Source organism: Balaenoptera acutorostrata, chromosome 2 (assembly GCF_949987535.1).
Source record: "Balaenoptera acutorostrata chromosome 2, mBalAcu1.1, whole genome shotgun sequence".
Taxonomy (NCBI): Eukaryota; Metazoa; Chordata; class Mammalia; order Artiodactyla; family Balaenopteridae; genus Balaenoptera; species Balaenoptera acutorostrata.
Window position 1 is genome coordinate 29,727,382 of NC_080065.1, and position 22,655 is coordinate 29,750,036.

The window sequence follows — 22,655 nt, forward strand, 5'->3', positions numbered from 1 at the left end:
AGCCTCCAGGACAGAGTGGCTGTCCAGAACCCACCTCACAGAATGACTTTACTTCCCACTGTCTCTAGGCAGGTGTCATCTTTCCCTGCGCCCTGGAGATCCATGCTTTTTCTTGCTTCTCTGCTTTGACTCCCTTTCCTTCCTCACCTTACTTCTCATCGGTCTCTGATCAAACTATCCCTCCAGAACCCCACTCAGGTCCGGACCCTCCTGTCACAGCTTCCCGGGATAATCTTACCTCCTAGGTCACCCACGCCCCCGAACCTGGTCAGGACACACTGGAGCTCAGGACAGGCTTCCACCTGTCTGGAGCATTCCATGTGTTTTCCCCAATTAGCCTCCTCTCCTGCACGAAGCAGTAAGGCCCTCAAGTACCCTGCTTGGACTGTTTTACTTTACTCTGTGGCTCACAGCCCACGGCATGGGGCTAAACCCCGACGTGATCAGCCAGGGACTGAGAGGTTTGCAGAATCAAACAGAACAACGGCCTGACTCCTGTGGGGTTTGCCATCAGAGGGCAGATGGTGCACAGAAACCCAAGTGAAGGATTTCTGGTGTCCCCCATCTTCATAAACAACCAAAAAGGGCAGAAGCAGAGGTTCCTTCTGCCATCCAGTCTGAGTTATTTTAGAGCCTCTAAAGCTTGGTGGTATTTGTTAGATGTGAGCACTCTGTAATTTTAGAGACAAAAACAAGCCTACATTTAGGCTGTGGGATGTCTTTCTAAAAAAGACCAAAAAATTGAGGCTGTTTACAGTTTTCCACTTTTTTAATTGAGAGGTTTTCTATTTTCTCACCTTCCCCGCCCCCCCGTATGTCCCCCGCCACCCACCTTCTGTTTACATTCTCTACACAGGACCCCACGGCTCCCCAGGCCCCCTCCCTTCCCCAGGGCAGAAGGGGGCGGTGCACCCTGACCCCAGCGAGACCTCAGCGCACGCAGGGCCAGTGAGGCGACCCGAGGACCCCGGAGAGACAGAGTCACCCAGGGCACCTGAGTCTGAGGACAGTGCATCCCCGGGGACGATGGCGACAGCTTATCCTGACCTCAGCGAGACCGGAGCGGCCCCAGAAGCCAGCTCGCCCCGCGCCACCAGGAAGGCCGCTGCCCACAGCGGAGCGGGACCCGTGGCCGAGGGGGCATTACCGGCCACTGCCATGCTGTCACGAGACCTCACGACCCTGGAGAAGAGACAGGGGGTTCCGGGTCACCACAGCGAGGTTCTGCGAACCACGGGAACCCTCGTCCCTGGAAACTGCCGGGGGTCGGCTCTGCCCCCAGGAACAGACTCTGGGTCTGCAAGGGCGCCGCGGGCCAGCCCCTGCCTGCCGTCACCGAGTGACAAGGCCCCCGAGGGGTGTGGCGGTGCCTCGGGGCCCGGCTGCCCCGGGGGGAGCGGGAGCAGCCCCGTGACTGACATCGACAGGCTCCTGGAGGAGCTGGATGCTTCCGGAGCAAGGCTTCCGCCGGCCGGGAAAGGGGGCGGGCTGAGCCGGGAGCGCGCTGCCCCGGGGCCACCGCGGGCCGAGCCGGAGCCGGACTCGGGGAGCCAGGCCCCCGGCCCGAGGAGGCCCGCGGCTGCCGGTCCAGCCGCTTCCCCGCAGTGGGCCCACCAGCCTTCGGTTTTGGATTCCATCAACCCCGACAGACATTTTACTGTGAACAAAAGCCTTCTGAGCAGCTACTCTAGAAACCTCAGCAGCCAACACGAAGACAGTACATCGCTGTCGGGCCTGGGCGACAGCACGGAGCCGTCCCTCTCGTCCATGTACGGAGATGCTGAGGACTCATCTTCGGACCCCGAGTCGCTCACTGAAGCCCCCCGAGCTCCCGCCAGGGACAGCTGGTCCCGTCCTCGTCTTTGTCCTCGTCCTCGTGGGGCTTCTCACAAGGGAGACACGACGGAGTCTGAGGAGGAGCAGGTTGAAATCTGTTCCGCGAAGGGCGCCCCCGATCCCCCCGCGGCCGCCGCTCTCGCTCCTGCCCAGGGCGCCGCCTGCCCTGCCTTCGCCAGAGCCCTGCCACCGAAGCGCGGAGCCCTAAGCCGGGCGAGGGGAGACGCCGCCGGCGACGCCGCCTCCTCCGCGCCGGGAGCCTTGGGCCCCGCAGCCCCGGGCCCTCCACGGCTGCCTCTTCTCTCGGACGCGAGCTCTCAGGAGCCGGAGACGCCCGAGGATGCACGGGCTGCCAAGGACCCCGGGGAAGCCGCCCAGCCTCCGCCCGTCCCCAGGCCTGTCCCCGGCCCCCCGGGCACCCTCGGCTCTCCTAACATGGTGAATGGTTTGGAGCATGACTGGCTGGAGGACAAGACCCCGTCCGAAGAACAGGAAACAAATCTTCACGCCACTGGAAACCGGGGCGCCTTCAGGGCGTGCATCCCCGAGAACAGAGACCTGGCTCTGGCAAACCTGCACATCTCCGAAGTTCAAGACCCGGACGACTTGCTGCCGAAGCCGAAACCCATCTCCAGGCGGCCCATCATGGCCTGGTTTAAAGAGATAAATAAAAGCAACCAAGGGACGCATCCGCAGAGCAAAAGTGAAACGGACCAACCCACGATGCCGGCCAGAAGGCCCGACCCCAAGGATCAGGCGCTGAGCTCCAGCCACAGGAAAGGGGTGGCCGTACCGGATGGCCCTCCTCCCCGGCTGAGTCCCGAGAATAAAGACCTGCCTAAAAAAAGCTCCATGGAAACCCTTCTGAGTACCTGTCAGAAACCCAAAGCCGGCCCTAAGCTGAAGAGACTGAGCATCAAAAGCAAAAGCAAAGTCAGCTCCGAGGCCCCAGCCGCTCACCCGGGGAAGGCCGGAGGCACAGAGCACAGGAAAGCCCTTGTTTCACCCCAGACCTCCCACAAAATGCTTTCTAAGGTGGCATCACGCCGGTTCCACACAGGTGACCAGGAGGAACCGGACAGAAGTGCCGCAGCCTCCCCCCAGCCCCCGCAGTGTGTGGAGGGCAAGCTGCCCCAGGGCACCCCAGGCTCCCTGAAGCCCTCGGCATCCGACACCAGCATCAGGATGTTCATTTCGCCCTTGAGCCCCCCCAAGACCCTTCCTGAGCAAGGTGCGTGCAGTAGGCCCCTCCCGGCTGTGCACTCAGAACCGGACCGAGGCTGCCCGGCTGCCCCCAGATCTCCAAAGTGTGGTCCAGAGAGCAAGGCCCCCCCTGCGTCTCCTGGGCTGCTGAGTCCCATGGCACCAAGGAGTGGCGTGTCCACAGCGGCCGGCAAGTGGGAGGTGCCCCCTACCGGGCAGGGCGAGCAGCCCCCGTCCAGCCAAATGGACTCAGCAGCAGAAGCCTTCCAGGCCGGAGGGACTGGCGACAAAAGAAGCAAAATAGTCGCTGGTGAGCCCCTCGAAAGGACCCACCAGCTGAAAATCATTGAGATCTCTTCTGAAAGGACGCCGAAGAATGCGTATGGTGACAAGCCAGCTGAAAGTGACAGACAGGGAGGGTTCCTGGCCCAGAGCAACTGTCAGGAGAAGAGTGAATTCAGGCTGTGTCACCAGTCAGTGGAGTCATCCCCAAATCATCCATCCTCACGCACGTCTCGGGCCTCCCCGGTGGAGCAGGAAGTGCAGCGGTCTGTCAGCAGGGCGAAACAGACTTCCTCCTCCTCCTCCTCCCCGCGGCTGCCGGCTAAAACGGCAGATCCCTGCCAGGGAAAGTCAGACCAGAGGGCAGACTCCCTGGGGATGCCCAGGAACGGCACGACAGTGGGCCCGGCGCTGGGTGACCATCCCTACTTCACACCAAGGCCAGCAACCAGGACCTACTCCATGCCGGCCCAGTTCTCCAGCCATTTCGGCCGGGAGGGTCATGCCCTACACAGCCCAGGGCGCGCCCCTCGGGACAGCCAGATCCCTGCCACCAGTGGGGGCCTCCTCGAGGCCAAGGCGTCCAGAGGCAGTGTTCTCAGCCTGGTTAATGGACAGGGCGTGTATAGCGTAAAGCCCCTGCTGGAGACTTCGAGGAACCTTCCAACAACAGACGAAGGGGATGTCCTATCAGTGCAGGAAACAAGCTGCCTACTCACAGACAAAATCAAAGTCACCAGGAGATACTACTACTCTGAGCAGAACTGGCCCCATGAATCTACCTCATTTTTCTCTGTGAAGCAGAGGATCAAGTCTTTTGAGAACCTGGCCAATTCTGACCGGCCCACGGCCAAGTCCGGGGCCTCCCCCTTTCTGTCGGTAAGCTCCAAGCCTCCCATTGCGAGGCGGTCTTCGGGCAGCGTGGCGTCCGGGAACCTCGGCCACTCCAGTGACCCAGCAGCGAGGTTGCTGAGACGCAGCCTGAGTTCCTGCAGTGAAAGCCAAGGTGAAGCCAGCACCCTCATTCCCCCGATGACCAAGTCCCCGTCCAGCATGACTCTGACAGCCTCCCGGCAGAGTCCAGTGGAGGCTGGTAACAAGGGCGCTGACTCAGACCCAAAGAGATCACTTGGTCCTTCGGGAATCCCCACCCCCACGGTGACCCCGGCCTCTCCCGCCAAGAGAAACAAGTCCTCGGTGCGTCACAGCCAGGCTTCACCTTTGTCCCGCTCGAAGCTGCAGGAGCTGAGAGCCCTGAGCATGCCTGACCTCGACAAGCTCTGCAGCGAGGACTTCTCGGCTGGGCCGACTGCCGTGCTCTTCAAAACCGAGCTGGAAATCGTCCCCCGGAGGTCGCTTGGCCCCCCTGCTGGAGGCCTCAACGGGTCCACTGCCCTTTCATGGCCCGTGAAGGGGGCGGACAGGGCCTGTCCAGGGGGAAGCAGCCCTAAAGCCACTGAGCCTGGGGCACCCAGTTCAGCCCACGATGTGGGTGAGACCACCCAGGATCTGCCTTCCGGAAAAAGTTGGTCAGTTAAGTAAGTATCCACCCCTGCCCTTTTATGTAATTAAACTTTTTTTTTGATGGACTGGTTTTATGCAAAGATAGTGCAGACTTCCCCTGTACCCACTACCCAGCTGCTTCTGATGTTAACATCTTACGTAACCACGGTCCATTTGTCAAAAGTAAGTTAACATTGGAACAACACTATTAGCTAAACAACAGACTTTATTTAGATTTCACTGAATAAATTCCACTAAACGTCCTTTTTCTATTCCAGCCTCCAATTTTGGTTTTAATATCATTACTGGGAAAATAAAGTGCCTGCAGGGAAAAGTGTTTGCCAAAATATTGCTCTAAAGAGAGGCTTCTATAGGCTAGGGCACTTATACAAAAGTGCCGAGAGAGAGCGAGAGAGATGGTTGGACAGGGAAAGCCGACGCTCAGGGGAGAATCGGGGCCTTTGAGGGTGACTGGAGTCAAACGGGAAATTTCTAATATGTTTTAAAATGTTTCACTGGAGCCTATAGAATATTTAATATGTCTGAAATTTTCTGTTAAACTCTGGCATTGGTCTCCTAACATCTTGGAGGGATCCCAAAATCTATAGGAATTCCCACTGCTATCAGCAGTGAATGAAATTCCCATTCAACATTCAGAATTCTTCAAGCAGTTTGGAGTGGGAGTTACGACCAAAAGAGAGCGTGAAAATCAGAAAATACCTGCAATACGGTAGAAAGGAGATCATTCTAAATGCATCCTAGCAAAATGGAGAAATTGCTTTTTTCTTTAATGTTCTTCAAATATATTTATATTATTTAGTTTGCATCAACTCCTGGTCTCAGCGGGGGATCAGCAAAGACTGCAGTCTGTTTTGTCGTCAGTGGAGTCAAAATCTACTGTCCTAGCTCTCATTCAGGAAGCGAAAGCACAATCAGAGGTGAGTGAAATACAGAAAACACAGGAAGATGGGACCGCTGCCACCTCAGTGCTCAGGCGTGTGCCACGGGCTCAGAGGGCCTGGGAGGGCCCTTCTCCGAGGGCTGTGTAGCGAGTCCCACAGCTCAGCCTGACTTCTGTCTCACTTGCTTGTAGCTTGCTTGTCTTGAATTTTTAGGTGCAGACTGGTGTTTTAATTCCCCAGCAGCGACGAGTTACCATCTTCCCTACCCACCCCCCCACCCACCCCCGCACTTGGTTTGTCTGCAGTGAGTCCTCCGAATAGGACGAGGCTTCCTGGAACTGTCGGGGACTGGGCACAAGTACCTTTGTCCACCTAACTGGACATAAACTACCTGTCACGGGAGCCACCTGCTGGGGAAATGAGACTTAACGGCTGTGTAGCCCTACCCCAGCCCTAAGTGTAAGTGCTTCAAAGAAGCTGATTAGTCATTACAAGTAAAGTTTTCCAGTAAATTGGATGTGACAATAAACAATAACAAAAGAAATGGTCCATATCTAACCCTGGAGCACATTAATTTCTCAGAACTGTTCACTGAGATTTGAACCCTAATATATGAATATTTTCTGTCCAGAGAAGAAAAGCAAACATGAACAGTTTTTCTTGAGTGGTAATGTACCTGGGTCACGGATGTCACCCGAGAACACTGCTCCAGAAATTCTACTATTACCCAGCAGGGCTGTGACATTGGCATCTATTAAGGAATGAGCCAGAATGGAGAGGAGATGGGATGGAATAGAGAACCAGTTCCTTTCAGCTTCCACTGCCTTTGGATTCTCGGCCCCTGGTTTGGGCCTGTGAAGTTAGGAAACACCTTGAGACATACTGCGTTTTTTACTTTCAGGACGAGGGACTATTTCATCCTCTCCCTTCCTCCTTCTGTTACAAAGCATGAAAACCTTACTCTGGGATTTTGAGTCAAGGTGGCTCAGTGGGTTCACACTTCGCCAGGCTCTTTGCTCCAGACGTTTTACGGTGTTTGTTAGACATGAGGTGAAAACCAAAAAGTCTCAACCAGCCTCACAAGTGAGAGGCACACTGTCAGGGACCATAGACAAAGCAGAGACGTTTTGTGTGAACGGGGCGCTGAGCGCCACCCTGGGGTCATCTTCTGGGCCTCCCTCACCCCCGCAGTCTGGTTCCATATTCACCACCAGCAGGTGTTGAAGATTATTCCTCCTTTGATCAGAATGCAGCTTGCTTTTCTCTCTTTTTCTAATTGGCTTCAGTTAATTTCAGAGAGGCGCTGTGAGTAGAGATCTCCTCTCTCTGCCATCTTCAGAAGTTTCCTGCCTTGCTTTTTTCCAAAGAGTATGGTCTGTAGGTGTTGAAAATGGCCCTGCACACAGTGACTTCCTGTGACCTCTGGAGGTGCTGTGAGAGATTAGAGAGAGTCAGGAAAACAGCCCTGGTCTTGTGACTTCAACACGCCCAAACCTTGGAGAGCTCTTGAGGTGCTTCTAGCTTCCCTGATGCTGTGCTAATTAAGTTTCTCAAAGAGGCAACACTTGGCCTGGCAATCAGCCTCTAGACGACTTGTATCCTCAAACACAACTGGAAAAAGAATTTGAATAAATTAGAATTTTGGTGATATGTCCTAGAATGCAGGAGATTCTCATTTTCAAATACTGTCTTTGCTCCAATAAGGCATTTAAATATCTGAGATCATTTCCCAGACCACATGTTCCTGTTTTTGTGAGAAAGCGTAGTCATCATTCTTCTCTCCAGTGAACAGTGTCTGAGCATATATGCACTTGGACTTGCCCATGAAGTCAAAATCCCAGCCCCCCAAAGTTCTGCACGATATTCTAGTGTTAGCACATGGAGCTTTGGTTTGAATGAACTTCTTTAGAGAGGTGTAAAATGCTTGGGATTACTCTTTAGGACTTAATAGGACTAAACACTGTTTATTTTAAATGTTGGTTTCTTTCCCCAGCACAATACAGAGGTGGTTTTCTCTTCCAACATTTCCACTTTCTCTGTCAAAGCAATCCTGGAGGGTTATTATTAGATTCTTTTTCTATCAACATGTTTGAGAACACCTTGAATTGATGGATTATAAATCACTTCATGGGAAACCTAGCAATGCAGGTCTTTAAAATGATGCTGAATCTTATCTAGCGTGTGTGCGAAGGAAGTCCAAATTCAGAATAATTAGCCCAGCTAATTTTTTTTAATTTTAAAATCTTTTTAAGCATTTAGTTAAATGCTTTTATTCCAAGCATCAATCTTTTGATTGATGCTTGGAACACAGGACAGTCTTTTGTTACTTAACCCTAGGACCCTACTAAGAATGTTCTAGTCTCAATATGAGTTGACAAGTTGTTTTAATGTACTATTTTTCAGCATACTTTGTGTTTTATGACTACCAACCAGTTCATTAATTGCACCGAAAATCCAATAAGCTGAACATGGTGGAAGGTGGGATGTAAAACTTAACGGCCTCAATGTGCTCTTGTCCTGTCTCTTGGCACCTATACTTCTCTCTCCTGCTGACAACATGGGCTTTGCTCAATTGCAGACTTAGAAAATTGTAAAGAAGTCCCTTCATGATTGAATTATGTGCTATGATCAGATTTGGGAACACACAGTCTGGTGCCGAGAATGACTTCTAAAGTGTCCCGTGTCCCTGCCACTATCCTGGTTCATATGACCTTCTTGGTGGTTCTATAGCTACAGGATAGACCCTCAAAACTCCACATAAGCACCACCCAGGAGGAAGGCAGGATATTCAAGATGGCCTCTCCGCTTCCAGTATTGTGTGGAAGTGCCTAAAGAACCACTGGGGCTAGTGGTGACAAGCTCTGCAATACTGCGGGAGGACTGACATCAGAACTTCCTTACTCTGGCACAAGGGATATACTTGTTTCTGTTTCTTTTCACTAGAATAAAGAAGATATTTACTTCATAGTCTTGAATAAAAAAGAAGGCTCAGGTCTGGGATTCAGTGTGGCAGGAGGAACAGATGTGGAGCCAAAATCAATTGTGGTAAGTGACAATGTCGAGATGCTGTCGGAAGAGTCACTCCTGAAGCAGCCTCAGAATTTGATCAGGACAGAATTCATGTCAGTGGGTTCAAAGAATGCTGGTGTCTGTTCCCTGCCACCAAAACAAACAGAAAAGTGGGGAAAGTAGTACATAACGTTATCATTGACAAAGAGACACAGTGGTTTTTTTTTTTAACATCTTTATTGGAGTATAATTGCTTTACAATGGTGTGTTAGTTTCTGCTTTATAACAAAGTGAATCAGTTATACATATGTTCCCATATCTCCTCCCTCTTGCATCTCCCTCCCACCCTCCCTATCCCACCCCTCTTAGGTGGTCACAAAGCACCGAGCTGACCTCCCTGTGCTATGCAGCTGCTTCCCCCTAGCTATCTATTTTACATTTGGTAGTATATATATATATGTCCATGTCACGATCTCACTTCGTCCCAGCTTACCCTTCCCCCTCCCTGTGTCCTCAAGCCCATTTTCTATGTCTCCATCTTTATTCCTGTCCTGCCCCTAGGTTCTTCAGAACCATTTTTTTTTTTTTAGAGTCCATATATATATGTGTTAGCATACGGTATTTGTTTTTCTCTTTCTGACTTAATTCACATTGTATGACACACTCTAGGTCCATCCACCTCACTACAAATAACTCAATTTCGTTTCTTTTTATGGCTGGGTAATATTCCATTGTATATATGTGCCACATCTTCTTTATCCATTCATCTGCTGATGGACATTTAGGTTGCTTCCATGTCCTTGCTATTGTAAATAGTGCTGCAATGGACATTGTGGTCCATGACTCTTTTTTTTTTTTTTTTAAATAATTAATTTACTTATTTATTTTTGGCTGTGTTGGGTCTTCGCTTCTGTGCGAGGGCTTTCTCTAGTTGCGGCGAGCGGGGGCCACTCTGCATCGCGGTGCACGGGCCTCTCACTATCGCGGCCTCTCTTGTTGCAGAGCACAGGCTCCAGACGCGCAGGCTCAGTAGTTGTGGCTCACGGGCTTTGTTGCTCCGCGGCATGTGGGATCTTCCCAAGCCAGGGCTCGAACCCGTGTCCCCTGCATTGGCAGGCAGACTCTCAACCACTGCGCCACCAGGGAAGCCCCATGACTCTTTTTGAATTATGGTTTTCTCAGGGTATATGCCCAGTAGTGGGATTGCTGGATCATATGGTAATTCTATTTTTAGTTTTTTAAGGAACCTCCATACTGTTCTCCATAGTGGCTGTATCAATTTACATTCCCACCAACAGTGCAAGAGGGTTCCCTTTTCTCCACACCCTCTCCAGCATTTATTGTTTGTAGATTTTTTGGTGATGGCTATTCTGACTGGTGTGAGGTGATACCTCATTGTAGTTTTGATTTGCATTGGGAGACGCACTTTTAACACATAGCGAGTGACCTTTAAGATGATGATACATATAAACACAGTTGTCTATATCCTCATATTCACCTAAACATTTTATTGGTTTAAGCATTGGAAGGACATTAGAACTAACGGACCAAAACTTGCATTTGCTTATAAATCACTTCTTTCTCAAGATCAAAAACTTAAAATTTTATATCATTCAAAGGCCTTTGAAATCTCTAGGGAGGCCACCTTCCTTGGACGAAGCCAGGTCCTGTTCATGTTTCTACTCTTACGGCCCCGTGGAGTGACAGACACATTTGAGATGCTAGCAAGAATAGAGTAAAAATGTGTTGAGGTGCTGGTACTGACATTTTTAATCCCATTCCTCACACGGAATGTTTTTGATAAACCAAGTGTTTGTATGATTTGGAAAACTTGCCATTAGATAGTTCCTTTACTACAAATTTGCCCTTTTGCTTTTACTGGAGGTCATAAATGAACTTGGCTTTTGTCCTCTCCTGTCCCAGATCCACAGGGTGTTTTCTCAGGGGGCAGCTTCTCAGGAAGGGACCGTGAGCCGAGGGGATTTCCTTCTGTCCGTCAATGGTGCCTCATTGGCTGGCTTAGCCCACGGGGAGGTCCTGAAGGTTCTGCACCAGGCACAGCTGCACAAAGATGTCCTCGTGGTCATCAAGAAAGGGAGTGATCGGCCCAGGCCCTCCCTCAGGCAGGAGCCTCCCATGGCCAATGGGAAGGGCTTGCTGTCCAGAAAGACCAGCCCCCTGGAGCCTGGAACAGGTAAGGTACCAGTTCAACAACCAGCAGGGGCCTGAGCTATTTGTAATGACTTTGCTGAGAATGGCACTGATTCCACTGAACAAATGAGAACCTCTTCTTGTCCAGATGCCTCCACAGTGTTGGGGGTGTTCTTGGTCTTCCCTCTGCTCAGTTGTCTTGCTCTCATTCTTCTAGAAAGCTAAAGCCCTTCCCAGTACAGGGAAATACCTTATTTATCAGACCTTGTCATGCTCACCTTTGCCCTTGCACTGTCTCAACTGTTTGTTTGTTTGTTTTTTCTTCTTCTCTTTTCTTTTTTTTTTTTTTTTTGGCCACGCGGCTTGTGGGATCTTAGTTCCCCGACCAGGGATTGAACCCAGGCCCTGGCAGTGAAAGCGCTGAGTCTTAACCACAGGACCGCCAGGGAATTCCCTGTTTGGTGTATTTTCAATGGGATCCTGGAAACGTAACCTGTCAAAGGAAACCACCGGGCACTTAGTCCTAACAGCTTTCGGAGCTTTTAAGACTCAGGAACTCAGATATGGAAGACTATCCCGAAATTTATAATCATTAAGTGTTCCTGTGGCACCTTCAAGGCATCTGGCCTTGAACCAACCTCTACAAAGTTATCAAATTGCAAGCACATTCAGGGCTTAAACTTATTTCTTCGTATTCCTATTCCTTAAGATCCCCCTGCCCGGGGCTCTACCAGATCCTATGCAATTATGCCTTAACATGCACTGAGCAGCCCACTTGGGGCCTGATGCAGTAGGCTTGATGTCAGAGGCACCTGGGAAGCTTTTAAAAAAATCCTGATCCCCAGGAAATCCCCCAGCTCAATTAAGTCAAACTCTGAGGGGTGTGGGTGGTGGGATGGGGGACCAGCATCCATGTCTTCTTAAGGTTCCCCAGGTGATTCCAGTATGGGCCCGTTTTCCTGTTTAACTGCAAGTAAAATGACCTACTGAAAAACGGTGCTGCTCCCACTGCTAGTAAGTTTCTTTCAGACCATGTGGAGTGGCCTTCTCTAAACCACAAGAATGGACTGGCCATTACATTCAAAGGCAGTGGTTCTGGCTTGGCCTCAACCCCAAGTGGACAGTTTAATCTGTTTGTGGTCCTTCCCCTGCCTCCCAAGCAATCAAGTGCCCTTTCCACTCGACTCAGACATCCTTCACTGATACAGCGAGCAAGTAAGGGAAACAAAAGGCAAGTTTACAATCCCTACTCAGACCCCCAAGATAGACCCCAGCCCAGCGTCTCCACACTAGCACACAAAGTAGGCACAGGCTCGTTGCTATGAAGCAGGCATCACCAAGGAAACGCGCTCCCCACAGTGCAGCCAGGAGATGGCAATGAAGGCAGCTAGTGTGTGATGCAGACAGACAACCAGAGGCAGGGGTACCCCTCACAGGAGCAGAAGGGGAAGGAAGGAAGCTCCACGTCTCATGTGAGGCCTGGCATTTGGGTGTTGCAGGTTGTCAGTACCAGGCTGTGACGCTCTGCTGCCGTCGGCTGCCAAGGTTGGCAGGAAATCAAATCTGATTCCCCAAGCGTGACTTCAGTCTCCACTGAGATGATGTGCACCGACTATCTGGGGTTGACAAGAGCAGTTTGGCTTCTGGGGATTTCTGCTTGGGGATAAATGCCTTCTCCGTGCTTGCAGAAAGTGCTTAGGGGGGCAAGGGACAGCAGGAACACAGCTCTAGATTTGGAAGAGCAACCCTAAAGTTGGTCTCAGATGGCGTTATCAGCACTTCAAGGTGGACGGGACTCGAGGGTGCCCGGGGAACACACCTGGGGGCACCGGGCAGGAGGGGCTGCGGTTCCCTGTCAGTCATCATCATCTTTACGAACACTGTCGCTGCAGGGAGAAGCACAGGTGCACACGAGGCTCTGTGTGTTGAAGTGCTGAAGACCTCGGCTGGGCTGGGACTGAGTCTGGATGGAGGGAAATCGTCTATGTCTGGAGATGGGCCCCTGTTCATTAAAAGAGTGTACAAAGGTAATGTTCTAGAAACCCCAGTCTGCTGCCTAGTACCAGTTTTCTGTGTATGTCAGTGCCTTCCATTTGGAAATCAAATTTGTTTTAAAAAATCTGCAGTGTGTTTGTTTAATGCTGTGTGACATACAGGGTTTACGGTGTGTCAGCCCTGTTGTGAGCATTTTACACGTTTTAACTCATGTCATCCACATGACAGTTCTATAGGATGGGTACTATTATTATCATCCCTGTCTTACAAAAGAAGAAACTGAGCCACAGGGGAGTTATGCAGGCACCTAAGGTCACACAGATTAAGTGGCAGAATCAGGATTGAACCCAGGCTCCAGAGTCTGTGCCCCCAACCTCAATACTGTATGCCCTAACTCCATGCTCCTGTCTTCGTGTTCTTACTTACAGTTAGCTGTTACGGATGTGAACACAGCAAGCTAAGTAATGCCATCAGAATTGCCAGTCAGGGGTACTTAACATTGATCAAGGTCATATTCACTTAAAATTGCAAATACTGGATTTCAAGAAAGTAATATGGGAGCAGCAGATATCATTGAAATAGTTGGTAGATATGAGGTCTCTTCATGAACTTAAATAATGCATTTTATGATCTTGGACAGTTCTCAAAATTATCTCTTTAGGTCCCTGAGCTGAGCAATTATATTAACAATATAATTATACTAATGATATATTTATATATATACATATATGCTGATTATATATCCTATTATATGTAATATTTTATATACTATAATACTGTTTCATATATTCAATATATATTTATACTGATATTGTTAATATAATTCAGCTGAAGAGATTTTTGGGAACTGTCCAATATCATAAAATGAATTATTCAAGTGTATAAAGAGATTTCGTATCTGCCAACTAGTCCAGTGATATCTACGGCCCCGTCTACTTTCTTCCAGTCTAGCACACACTCAAACTGTAAATGGGTGGCAGCCAGAAACAGGCTGTTTGCTCACGGTCCCTGGGGCAAGCAGAGGACAGGCATAAATCAGGAGCCAGGCCTCTGCTGTGTGTGACATCTAGACTCACGGTACCAGGGTAAAGGGAAAACCCTATACATGTTAACTGGACAGCAGTAGAACACAGAAAGGCAAGTTAAGGCAAGCATGAAACTGTTTGTTTGACTATAAGAGCACTCTTAAGCAAGAGCTCTAAAACAAAGTGTACAAAGTACATGAGGAAATCGCCAACAGACACAATAAACAAGAAAGTCCATTAAAAAATTAAGGCATGGGCTTCCCTGGTGGCGCAGTGGTTGAGAATCTGCCTGCTAATGCAGGAGACACGGGTTCGAGCCCTGGTCTGGGAAGATCCCACATGCCGCGGAGCAACTAGGCCCGTGAGCCGCAACTACTGAGCCTGCGCGTCTGGAGCCTGTGCTCCGCAACAAGAGAGGCCACAATAGTGAGAGGCCCGCGCACCGCGATGAAGAGTGGCCCCCACTTGCCACAACTGGAGAAAGCCATAGCACAAAAAAAAAAAAAAAAAAAAAAAAAAAAAAAAAAAAAATTAAGGCAGGAATATTAGCCATGAAACAAGGCAAGAGGGTATTCAAAAGAAACAGGCAGATAGATATGTTAAAACAGACACACACAGGGAAGCCCATTAGCAAAAAGGCAGTCAAATATATTTTTAAATTAATAAATAGAATTAAAAAGTATACTAAATCCTTACAAAGAGAGAATTTATAAAAATCAAGAAAGAAGAAACCATAAAAACTGCAGCACAAGGGAAAAAAGAGATAAAAATTACAAAAGGGTGATGAGCGACGAGGAGGAAATATTGAGGAGTGCCAGAAAAAGAAAGAAAGAAAAAAAAAGAACGCGAGAAAGGAAATATTTGGAGAAGTCATGACTATTGAAAAACAATAGGAGTATTCAGGCTGAAAATTCTCATCAAGGGCAAAATAGGATGAATTTTATAGAAACCCAAACCTTGATGTATCACAATAAAGTTTCAAAATATAAAGAACTTAAAAAGCACACAGAGGGCTTCCCTGGTGGCGCAGTGGTTGAGAATCTGCCTGCTAATGCAGGGGACACGGGTTTGAGCCCTGGTCTGTGAAGATCCCACATGCCGCGGAGCAGCTAGGCCCGTGAGCCACAACTACTGAGCCTGCGCGTCTGGAGCCTGTGCTCCGCAACAAGAGAGGCCGCGATAGAGACAGGCCCGCACACCGCGATGAAGAGTGGCCCCCGCTTGCCACAACTAGAGAAAGCTCTCACACAGAAATGAAGACCCAACACAGCCAAAAATAAATAATAAATAAAAATTAATTAAAAAAAAAAAGCACACAGAAAATTTGCAGCTTGCTCACAAAGGCAGTAGTCAGACTGGCAGCATGAATGCCAGAAAACAGACTAACCTTCAGAGAACTGAGCCTAAAACAGCAAGATGGAGGTGTTTAGGACACACAGTGAAGGGTGCCGGAGTCACCGCCACTGTGATCAGCCACAGGGCATGCAGCCTCCGCAGGCCAAGAAGCTCACAGCTTCGAAAGGATTTTCTGGCCTGTGAGCCAAACAGCCAGAAGCTGAAGGTGGCTAAAGCAGCAGCCCGGGTGGAGACTGGGAGGCCAGGCCCAGGAATCCCATGGAATCTGCAGCACTGAAGTGGAGAAGCAGCCCCAGGGGAGATGAGCATCCCCCAGATCTCCTTCCAGCAGAGCAAGGACAATGTCCTGGGTGACTTCCTGGCCTTTGTCTCTAGCATCTGGCTAGAAATCCATGAAACTATATAAATGGATAGAGAGGAAGAATTGACACAAAGAAGCACCTGTTCTACAGATGAGCATTTCCAGTGCCCTTGTGTGCAGGCCTGCAGATTTACTCTTGGGAAAAGGCATTCAAGGATTTCTGAATATTATACAGATCCCTCCCCTTCACTCTTTGGAGACTGGTAAATCTAGTTTCTTTGTAGAGGCTTAGAGCTCTGCCCAAAGATTTCATCATCTTACCTTTATTTCATACTTACAAATTTAAGTACAGGTACAGGTTTTCTGTTTATCTTGGTTTCCTGTGCCTTTTAGCTCAAACACCAAAAGCAATACAGCAATCTTCAATTTCTTGCATCAATCTGATACAAAAAAATTCTTTGAGTAATAAGTGAGTTAAATATCATATTTCCCTAAAGCTCTCTGGAAGGTCAGGGATTTTACTGATGAAAAAAATGCAGTAAACAGTTACCTGTAACCTCTTGTGTGAAGCGGCAGCCATCCAGGTAGAACACTGTCACTACTAATATCTGGGCTGCTTTTTAAAAAAATTTTCAACACTTTAAAAATTTTTTTGTTTTTACTATGTTTGGGCTGCTTTTAAAGATGTTTCTGTATCATTTTACCAAGAATATCAGTTAATACAATAAGATAAGAAACAGATAAGAGGTATAAAGATTGGAAATATAGGAATACAATTCGTTATTATTGGCAAATTGTATGTTCTTCCTGACTGAAAAAATCTAAGAGAATCAAATGTCAAGCCAATATAAATAGCTCACCAAGATCGCTGAATTCACAATCAACATACAAAAAAAAAAAAAAAATCAATAGAATCTCCTATATATCAGCAATAACCATTATTTTAAAACCCTATAGGGAGGGTTTTATAACACAATACACATCATGAAAGAATATATATATATATATGTAAAATGTTTAACTTCTGTATGGCAAAAAATTTCACAAAAACACATCGTGAAAGAATACATATGTAAAATGTTTAACTTCTATATGGCAAAAAATTATATCATAAACAAAATCTAAGTGACTGACTAGAAGATACTTACAATGTATTTAATCAACAAAAGGCTAATTCCAGAATATATAAAGAACTATAATTCAATAAAGAAAATACATGGGACTTCCCTGGCGGTCCAGTGGTTAGGACTCCACGCTTCCACTGCAGGGGACACGGGTTCGATCCCTGGTCAGTGAACTAAGATCCCACAAGCCACACAGCGTGGCTGAGAAAAAAAGAAAAATACTAAATAAAGAGAAAATCTGGGTAAAGGAAATGAATAGAAAATAGAAAAAGTTAAAACCTAAATGGTCAAGAAATATAGGGAAGGTCACTCAAACTTGTATTAGTTATTGGGTGAAAATTATAACTATTGGGAATCATCTTTTTAAAATCAGGTTGGCCGTAAATAAGAAATCTCATAATATGATGTGTTGGCAAGATGTAGAGAAAGGAGAACACTCATACTTTCTGGCAGAAGTATATACAATGGTTCCTCTCTCTGGGGAAAAATTTGGCAGTGCTTGCTAAAATGGAAGCTATAAAACAGTTTAAATTTCTATCTGTAGCAAAATGATGAGTAAAATATATTACATCCATAGAAAGGAAAACTATATAGCAATTCAAGAAGCAAGTTAGAGCTATATCCATTAACCGGGACCAGCTCAAAAACAGGGCTGAACGGGGGAAAAAAGGCTAATCGCAGATTCAGTACTGTATGATACCAATTCACAGTAACGACCGTAAGGAACCTAAGAGTGTGTCACAGGAAAACTATGCAAGACCTTTTTGGAAAAAAGATAAAACCGTTCTACATTTTTCTTAAAACCTCAATAAATGGAGAGAGACATAGCCTGATCAAATTAGTTAGGATTCTCTTTGGCCCCATGTAATAGAAAACCCCAAATAACAATGGTTTAAAGAAAAGTTTATTTCTCTCTCGTGTATAAGAAGTCCAAAAGTTGGCACTACCTTTGGTCTGAACAGTACTGAGTGGTTCATCAAGGACTTTCATCTGCTTCATCTCATTAGATCCCTGTAATAACCTAGTGAGGGAACGAGACAGGCTAACACCATTTTGCAGATGAGAAAACTGAGGTTTCGGGAAACCTGTAACTTGCTTGAAGTCGCAGACTTGAACCCAAGCCAGTCTGACTGCCTGCAGGTATTCAATGTGCTTTCCCCTCACTCACAGCCTCTTGTTTGGGTTGGTTGGAAGCCCACGTCCTCAGACCCAGATGAACACTCAGAAAATTCTTTCGTTTCACATAACCTGCTTGAGGCCTTTAGGTAATATTCCTAGAACGGGAAATATGCTAATGCAGTATAATTGGGCATGTCAGACAACAGTGCTTTGGTACTTCCAAAAATGTGTATCTTGAGAAAGCAATGACGGGGACTAAATCAGTCTCTTTGCTTCCACTGTAGGACCGGTAACGGTGAAGGCTCACCTCTTCTCCGATGACAGCATCTGCCTCTGTCATTAACAACATAAAATGTTTTTGTCCTTGAGTGGGTTGCATTTGAACTCACTTTCTTCCAGCTGTATTTTTTTTGTCAGTCTTTATAATCAACTATAATTACATGTGTATTGATATCAAATAATATTTAACAGTGATTTTCAGGAATTTAGAACGAAGTAGATTTATCTGCTCAGTGTTTTGAGATCTAATTAAATATTTCTGAGGAAATTATTTTCAAACTTGGGAATTTTTCTCTTTTAATGTCCTTTCACCTGCACAGCCAGTGTGCATTCCTTCAATACGATTGTTTTAGATGCACATGTGCAAGAAAGTAAATAGAAAAGTTCATAAACTTGCTCTAACATACCCAGAGCTGTAGTCTAGAAATCTGTTAAATTTTGTGTAAGTAATAATTTAAGTAATCTCCACAGTCATTGCTGAGCCGGTAATCACATTCTCAGCATGTGGGTATATCAGACTATATTTGTTAACGAGTAGAAGTTGAACTTGTTTTATTGGTCATTTGGATTTTTTTGGTGTGTTCTTTATTGATTTGGAGTTCTTTAGCTTGGCTAGATATTAACCCTAATGTTTCATTTTATTTGTTGACTAAATACAATCAAAATATCTTCCCATAGTCAGTTGCTTATGTTTTGGGGAAAGAGGGGTTACAGATCTGAATTTTTTATGTAGTCAAATTTCTTTTTATGGGTATTTGCTTTGTGTGTCTTGTTTAAGAAAAATTTCCCTCTCTGAAGAATACAGGCACATGGTTTAGAGATATTTCTCACTTAAGTAAGTTTTTCATTTACCTGGAATTTATTCTGGATATTATGAAAGTACCAAACTATTATTCTGTATTTATTCTCTCAGGTGGTGCAGCTGAGCAAGCTGGAACAATAGAAGCTGGAGATGAAGTTCTTGCCATTAATGGGAAATCCCTGGTTGGGCTCATGCACTTCGATGCCTGGAATATTATGAAGTCTGTCCCAGAGGGACCTGTGCAGTTAGTAATTAGAAAGCACAGGAATTCTTCATGCAACAAGCACTGGTAGTGACACTAATTGCGCTTGTTACATTTTTTATTAATCAGAATCTCCTTTTCTCAGTTCCCTTCTTTCTTTAGCAAATCAGAATGACTTCTTTAAACAATGGGTTCCTGAAACAACGCAGAAGCACTGGTGTGGCAAGGACAATAAAACAAACAACTCTCCAGTTTTTTACTTACACATGAAGCAGCAGCAGCAATGGAGCTGAACTCAGAAACCTTCTGCCTGGATCACCTAGGCCAGGAGGGTTCATTCTGTTCCAGTGCCTGTCCCGACACCTTCTGTGTTTCCTGATGGGGACACAAGATGCGGCATGCCCTTCTTCACTTGAAACATTTAGTGACACCTCCGTATCCTTCTAGCCACCTCTCCCAACACACTCAATCCTGGCAACTGGGGAGCTAACAAAGTCTGAGGGGCAACACAAGTGTCACAACTAAAAAGGACTATAGTTTTATATAATTTTGTAAGTAAGTAAGTAAATGACAGAATGCTTTTAGGCACATTCAGTGGAAGGAGCTGTAGGGTCTGTATGTTATCCTGAAAAGAAAATGAGACTTGAAAAAAGAAAATCAATTATGACCTAATGGTTAGGCTGAGCTCAGGAATTATCCAAAAATGAAAAAGCAAAATACAGAAAGTGGTATTTTTAGTGAGTGTAATGTGCAACGTATGGCTGCATAGTTTAACTAACTCGGTGGTTATTGATCACCGTGAAGTGTTGATCATGATCTAAAAGCATACGTCATAAGGCAATTTTACGGGAATGCAGTTCTGATAAACTGTACTAAATAGCTGTGAACTTTGCTGCTTAGAATGAGCAGAAAGTTCCAGCTCTGAAAGCACCTTGCATCTAGTTTGGAACTTGTCTTGAATAAATATTTGAATTCAAGACTGGTCAACAAAAGAGCAGGCAAAAATATCATTGTCACTGAGTTTCCATTTCTATATTTTATAGATCCAACCACTAATTTAAACTAAAGTTTTAGAAATCAATTATCTTTTTAGTGTCCTTGGATTTATAATCCAAATAGAGGAACTTAAAATAATCCTTTTAGGAGACTTTCTTTTGTTTGGCTGATTTTTTTCCCCCTTTCTCTTCTCAACAAGCTTAAGAAATGTAACATTTCTAAGCACTGGATCTATTTTCCTGACCTGGGTGTAATGGCATAGGTCTGCAGTGACTGAAGTTCTGCTCTTTTTGTTTTCCTGTTTTGCAAATTCTTCCTTTTGCCAAAAATGTTTCCCAGCAGAACACTGCTGTGACTCACGCTTGCTTGTGACACTCATCCCAGCTGCCCTCCTTCTGAAGCACAAGCTTCTTCGCAGTAACTGTTCCCATTCCGTGTGCTGTTCCTCGTCACAAAGCTGGCTCTCCTCCCTCGTACTGTACCTTCTTTTCTTAAAACTCAAATCCTCATCAGCTTCATTTACCAAAACATAATAAGAAGGTGGAAAATGAGGGTGAGTCAGTCTTTCAAGGTAAACGAGCAGAACTGCGTAGTTACAAGCCACTTCCTCGGTGGTGCAGGCCAGCTGAGTCCTGGGAATACGGGTGAGGTTGCATACCTGCGTGCATGGTTACGCTAAGGTTTTATATCGGCGATTTCTTTAATTAACCTATTTCTGAGTGACTAATCCCAGTAAACCTCTGTGGAGCTGGCCCAGAGAGGTTCTCAGATGGGAGTGAAATATCTGGCTGGTGTGAGCCCAGATTTCTCATTTTTAAACAGGTTATACAAAAGAGAATGTAGTTCAGGAGTTAGCTAGAAAGACCTGATTAATTTAGCTTCTACTTTTCACTACTACAGTTCCAAGTAGGATACTATAGGAAGTCAGTGCAAGGTGCATGCTAGATTGTTTTTAAGTCTCTGGGGTCAGCTTTGTGGCTTCTGCTTTCTTGCCTAAATGATGAGAGACTCTTTGAGGTCAACACTGAAAACGATTTTTTGCCTCCACTCTTCCAGCTGTGCCTACATAGAAATGCACAGTCCTGTGTGACAGGAGTTTCTGAAGCAGCGGAATTGGTCTCCTTCTAAGAGTTCCTAATCCTCTTATCTGAAGAGTGCAAGGGTAGCCCTCTGGTCACTGAACTATATTCAGGTCATCAGCCATTTCCAGTGGACCCTGCCAGAAGGGTTCCCTTGGAATTCGACAACTGGAATTTAAGGGAGGAAGCAAAAGCTAAACTTTGACCCTAAGATAGGAAGCTATTTATTTGTCGTCAGTGTTCAAGGCATGACTAGTACTTCTAATTACTCTAATAAATTCCCAAACTTCCTGACATGAACACTAATGGTATTGTCCTACTAAAACTTCCGTTGTTTTGGTTTTTTAACTGGTCCGTCATCCACAATAAGCTATGATGGTAACTGTGTTATAACATGTAAATCGTAGTTGCAAGGATATATACCGTGAAGGTTGAAGTAGGCTGGGTTTCATTTCTATCATCCCATACACAGCTCATTTAATTTTAGGGTTGACTTTTAGTTGGCACCACACCTGTTGTATGATATTATACATTATCCTTTATTTATGTAAGATAAAATGCCTTATATATTATTAAAGAGTAAGTGCAATAATATGAAATAGCCTGTACATTTTTAAAATGTTGTCGCCAAGTTATGTAAATCCACGTCTCTATAAACAACCTTTTTTAAGTAATTTTAAAAAAATAAACACTGTTTACTACTTGGTTTTTTGTTTGCTTAGTTCTGCATCTATAGAATAACCTTTTAAACCATCAAGCTAAGAAATGGTGATTACCTGAATGGGTGAGAGGGACAAAGGCAAAAGAAGTCAAGTCAACCACTCTTCATGGCCACACCCAGGATCTGACACAATCCAAACCCATTCCACCTCTGAGATCTTAAAATCAAACATCTCATGCCTTCTTTACAACCTCCTGACCTTCTAGGGCTTACTCCCCTTCCTCCTGGTTCTGCTGCTTCAACAGGCCCTCCAATCCCTAGGCAACTGGCAATTTTCTCCACTTCAGAATCCCCACCCGTGTTTCCTTCCCTTCTCTGTCTGTTTAGATTAGACCCCACAGTAAAGGACAACAATCGCCCTCCAGCCCATAGGCGCACAGCTCCCTCGCCCCGTCTAATCCAGGATCCTTCCAACCGGCCAGCCTCTTGGTGCCTACATGCTTATTCCTTAAGAAAAATCTCACAACTACACATAGTGATTTGCTATAAATTTACGGCTTCCGACCTCAACTGGACTCTGGATGCTACTTGGCAATTGTTTCCTTGTCAGTTTTTTTCTCTCATTCTTCACAATGAATACATTCTTCATTTTTCCTAAAATCCCTACCCATTCACCACTCCCTCCCCCCAAATACCTGGATGATCTGGGATCTTATTTCACAGAGTGAAATAAAAAGCATCTACTTTATTTTAGGCTGTTTTGGTTTTCAGATGCAGACGCCAAACTAGAGTAGCCCAAGGGAAGAAAGCAAGACGGCATCTCACAAAAA

General features: G+C 46.3%; 1 protein-coding gene across 4 annotated transcripts in view; it reads left to right on the forward strand.

Annotated features, from left to right (window-relative positions):
* Positions 1 to 21,870, forward strand: part of PDZD2 (PDZ domain containing 2) — a 372,691-nt gene extending 350,821 nt beyond the window's left edge. For all 4 annotated transcript variants that reach the window (XM_057540562.1, XM_057540563.1, XM_057540564.1 and 1 more), the window contains 6 exons: positions 857 to 4,859; positions 5,645 to 5,762; positions 8,670 to 8,771; positions 10,659 to 10,929; positions 12,779 to 12,913; positions 18,999 to 21,870. In XM_057540562.1, the coding sequence (XP_057396545.1) occupies positions 857 to 4,859; positions 5,645 to 5,762; positions 8,670 to 8,771; positions 10,659 to 10,929; positions 12,779 to 12,913; positions 18,999 to 19,180 (4,811 nt within the window). In that variant the 3' untranslated portion in view covers positions 19,181 to 21,870. The remainder of the gene's footprint in view (positions 1 to 856; positions 4,860 to 5,644; positions 5,763 to 8,669; positions 8,772 to 10,658; positions 10,930 to 12,778; positions 12,914 to 18,998) is intronic.
* Positions 21,871 to 22,655: the final 785 nt, after the last annotated feature.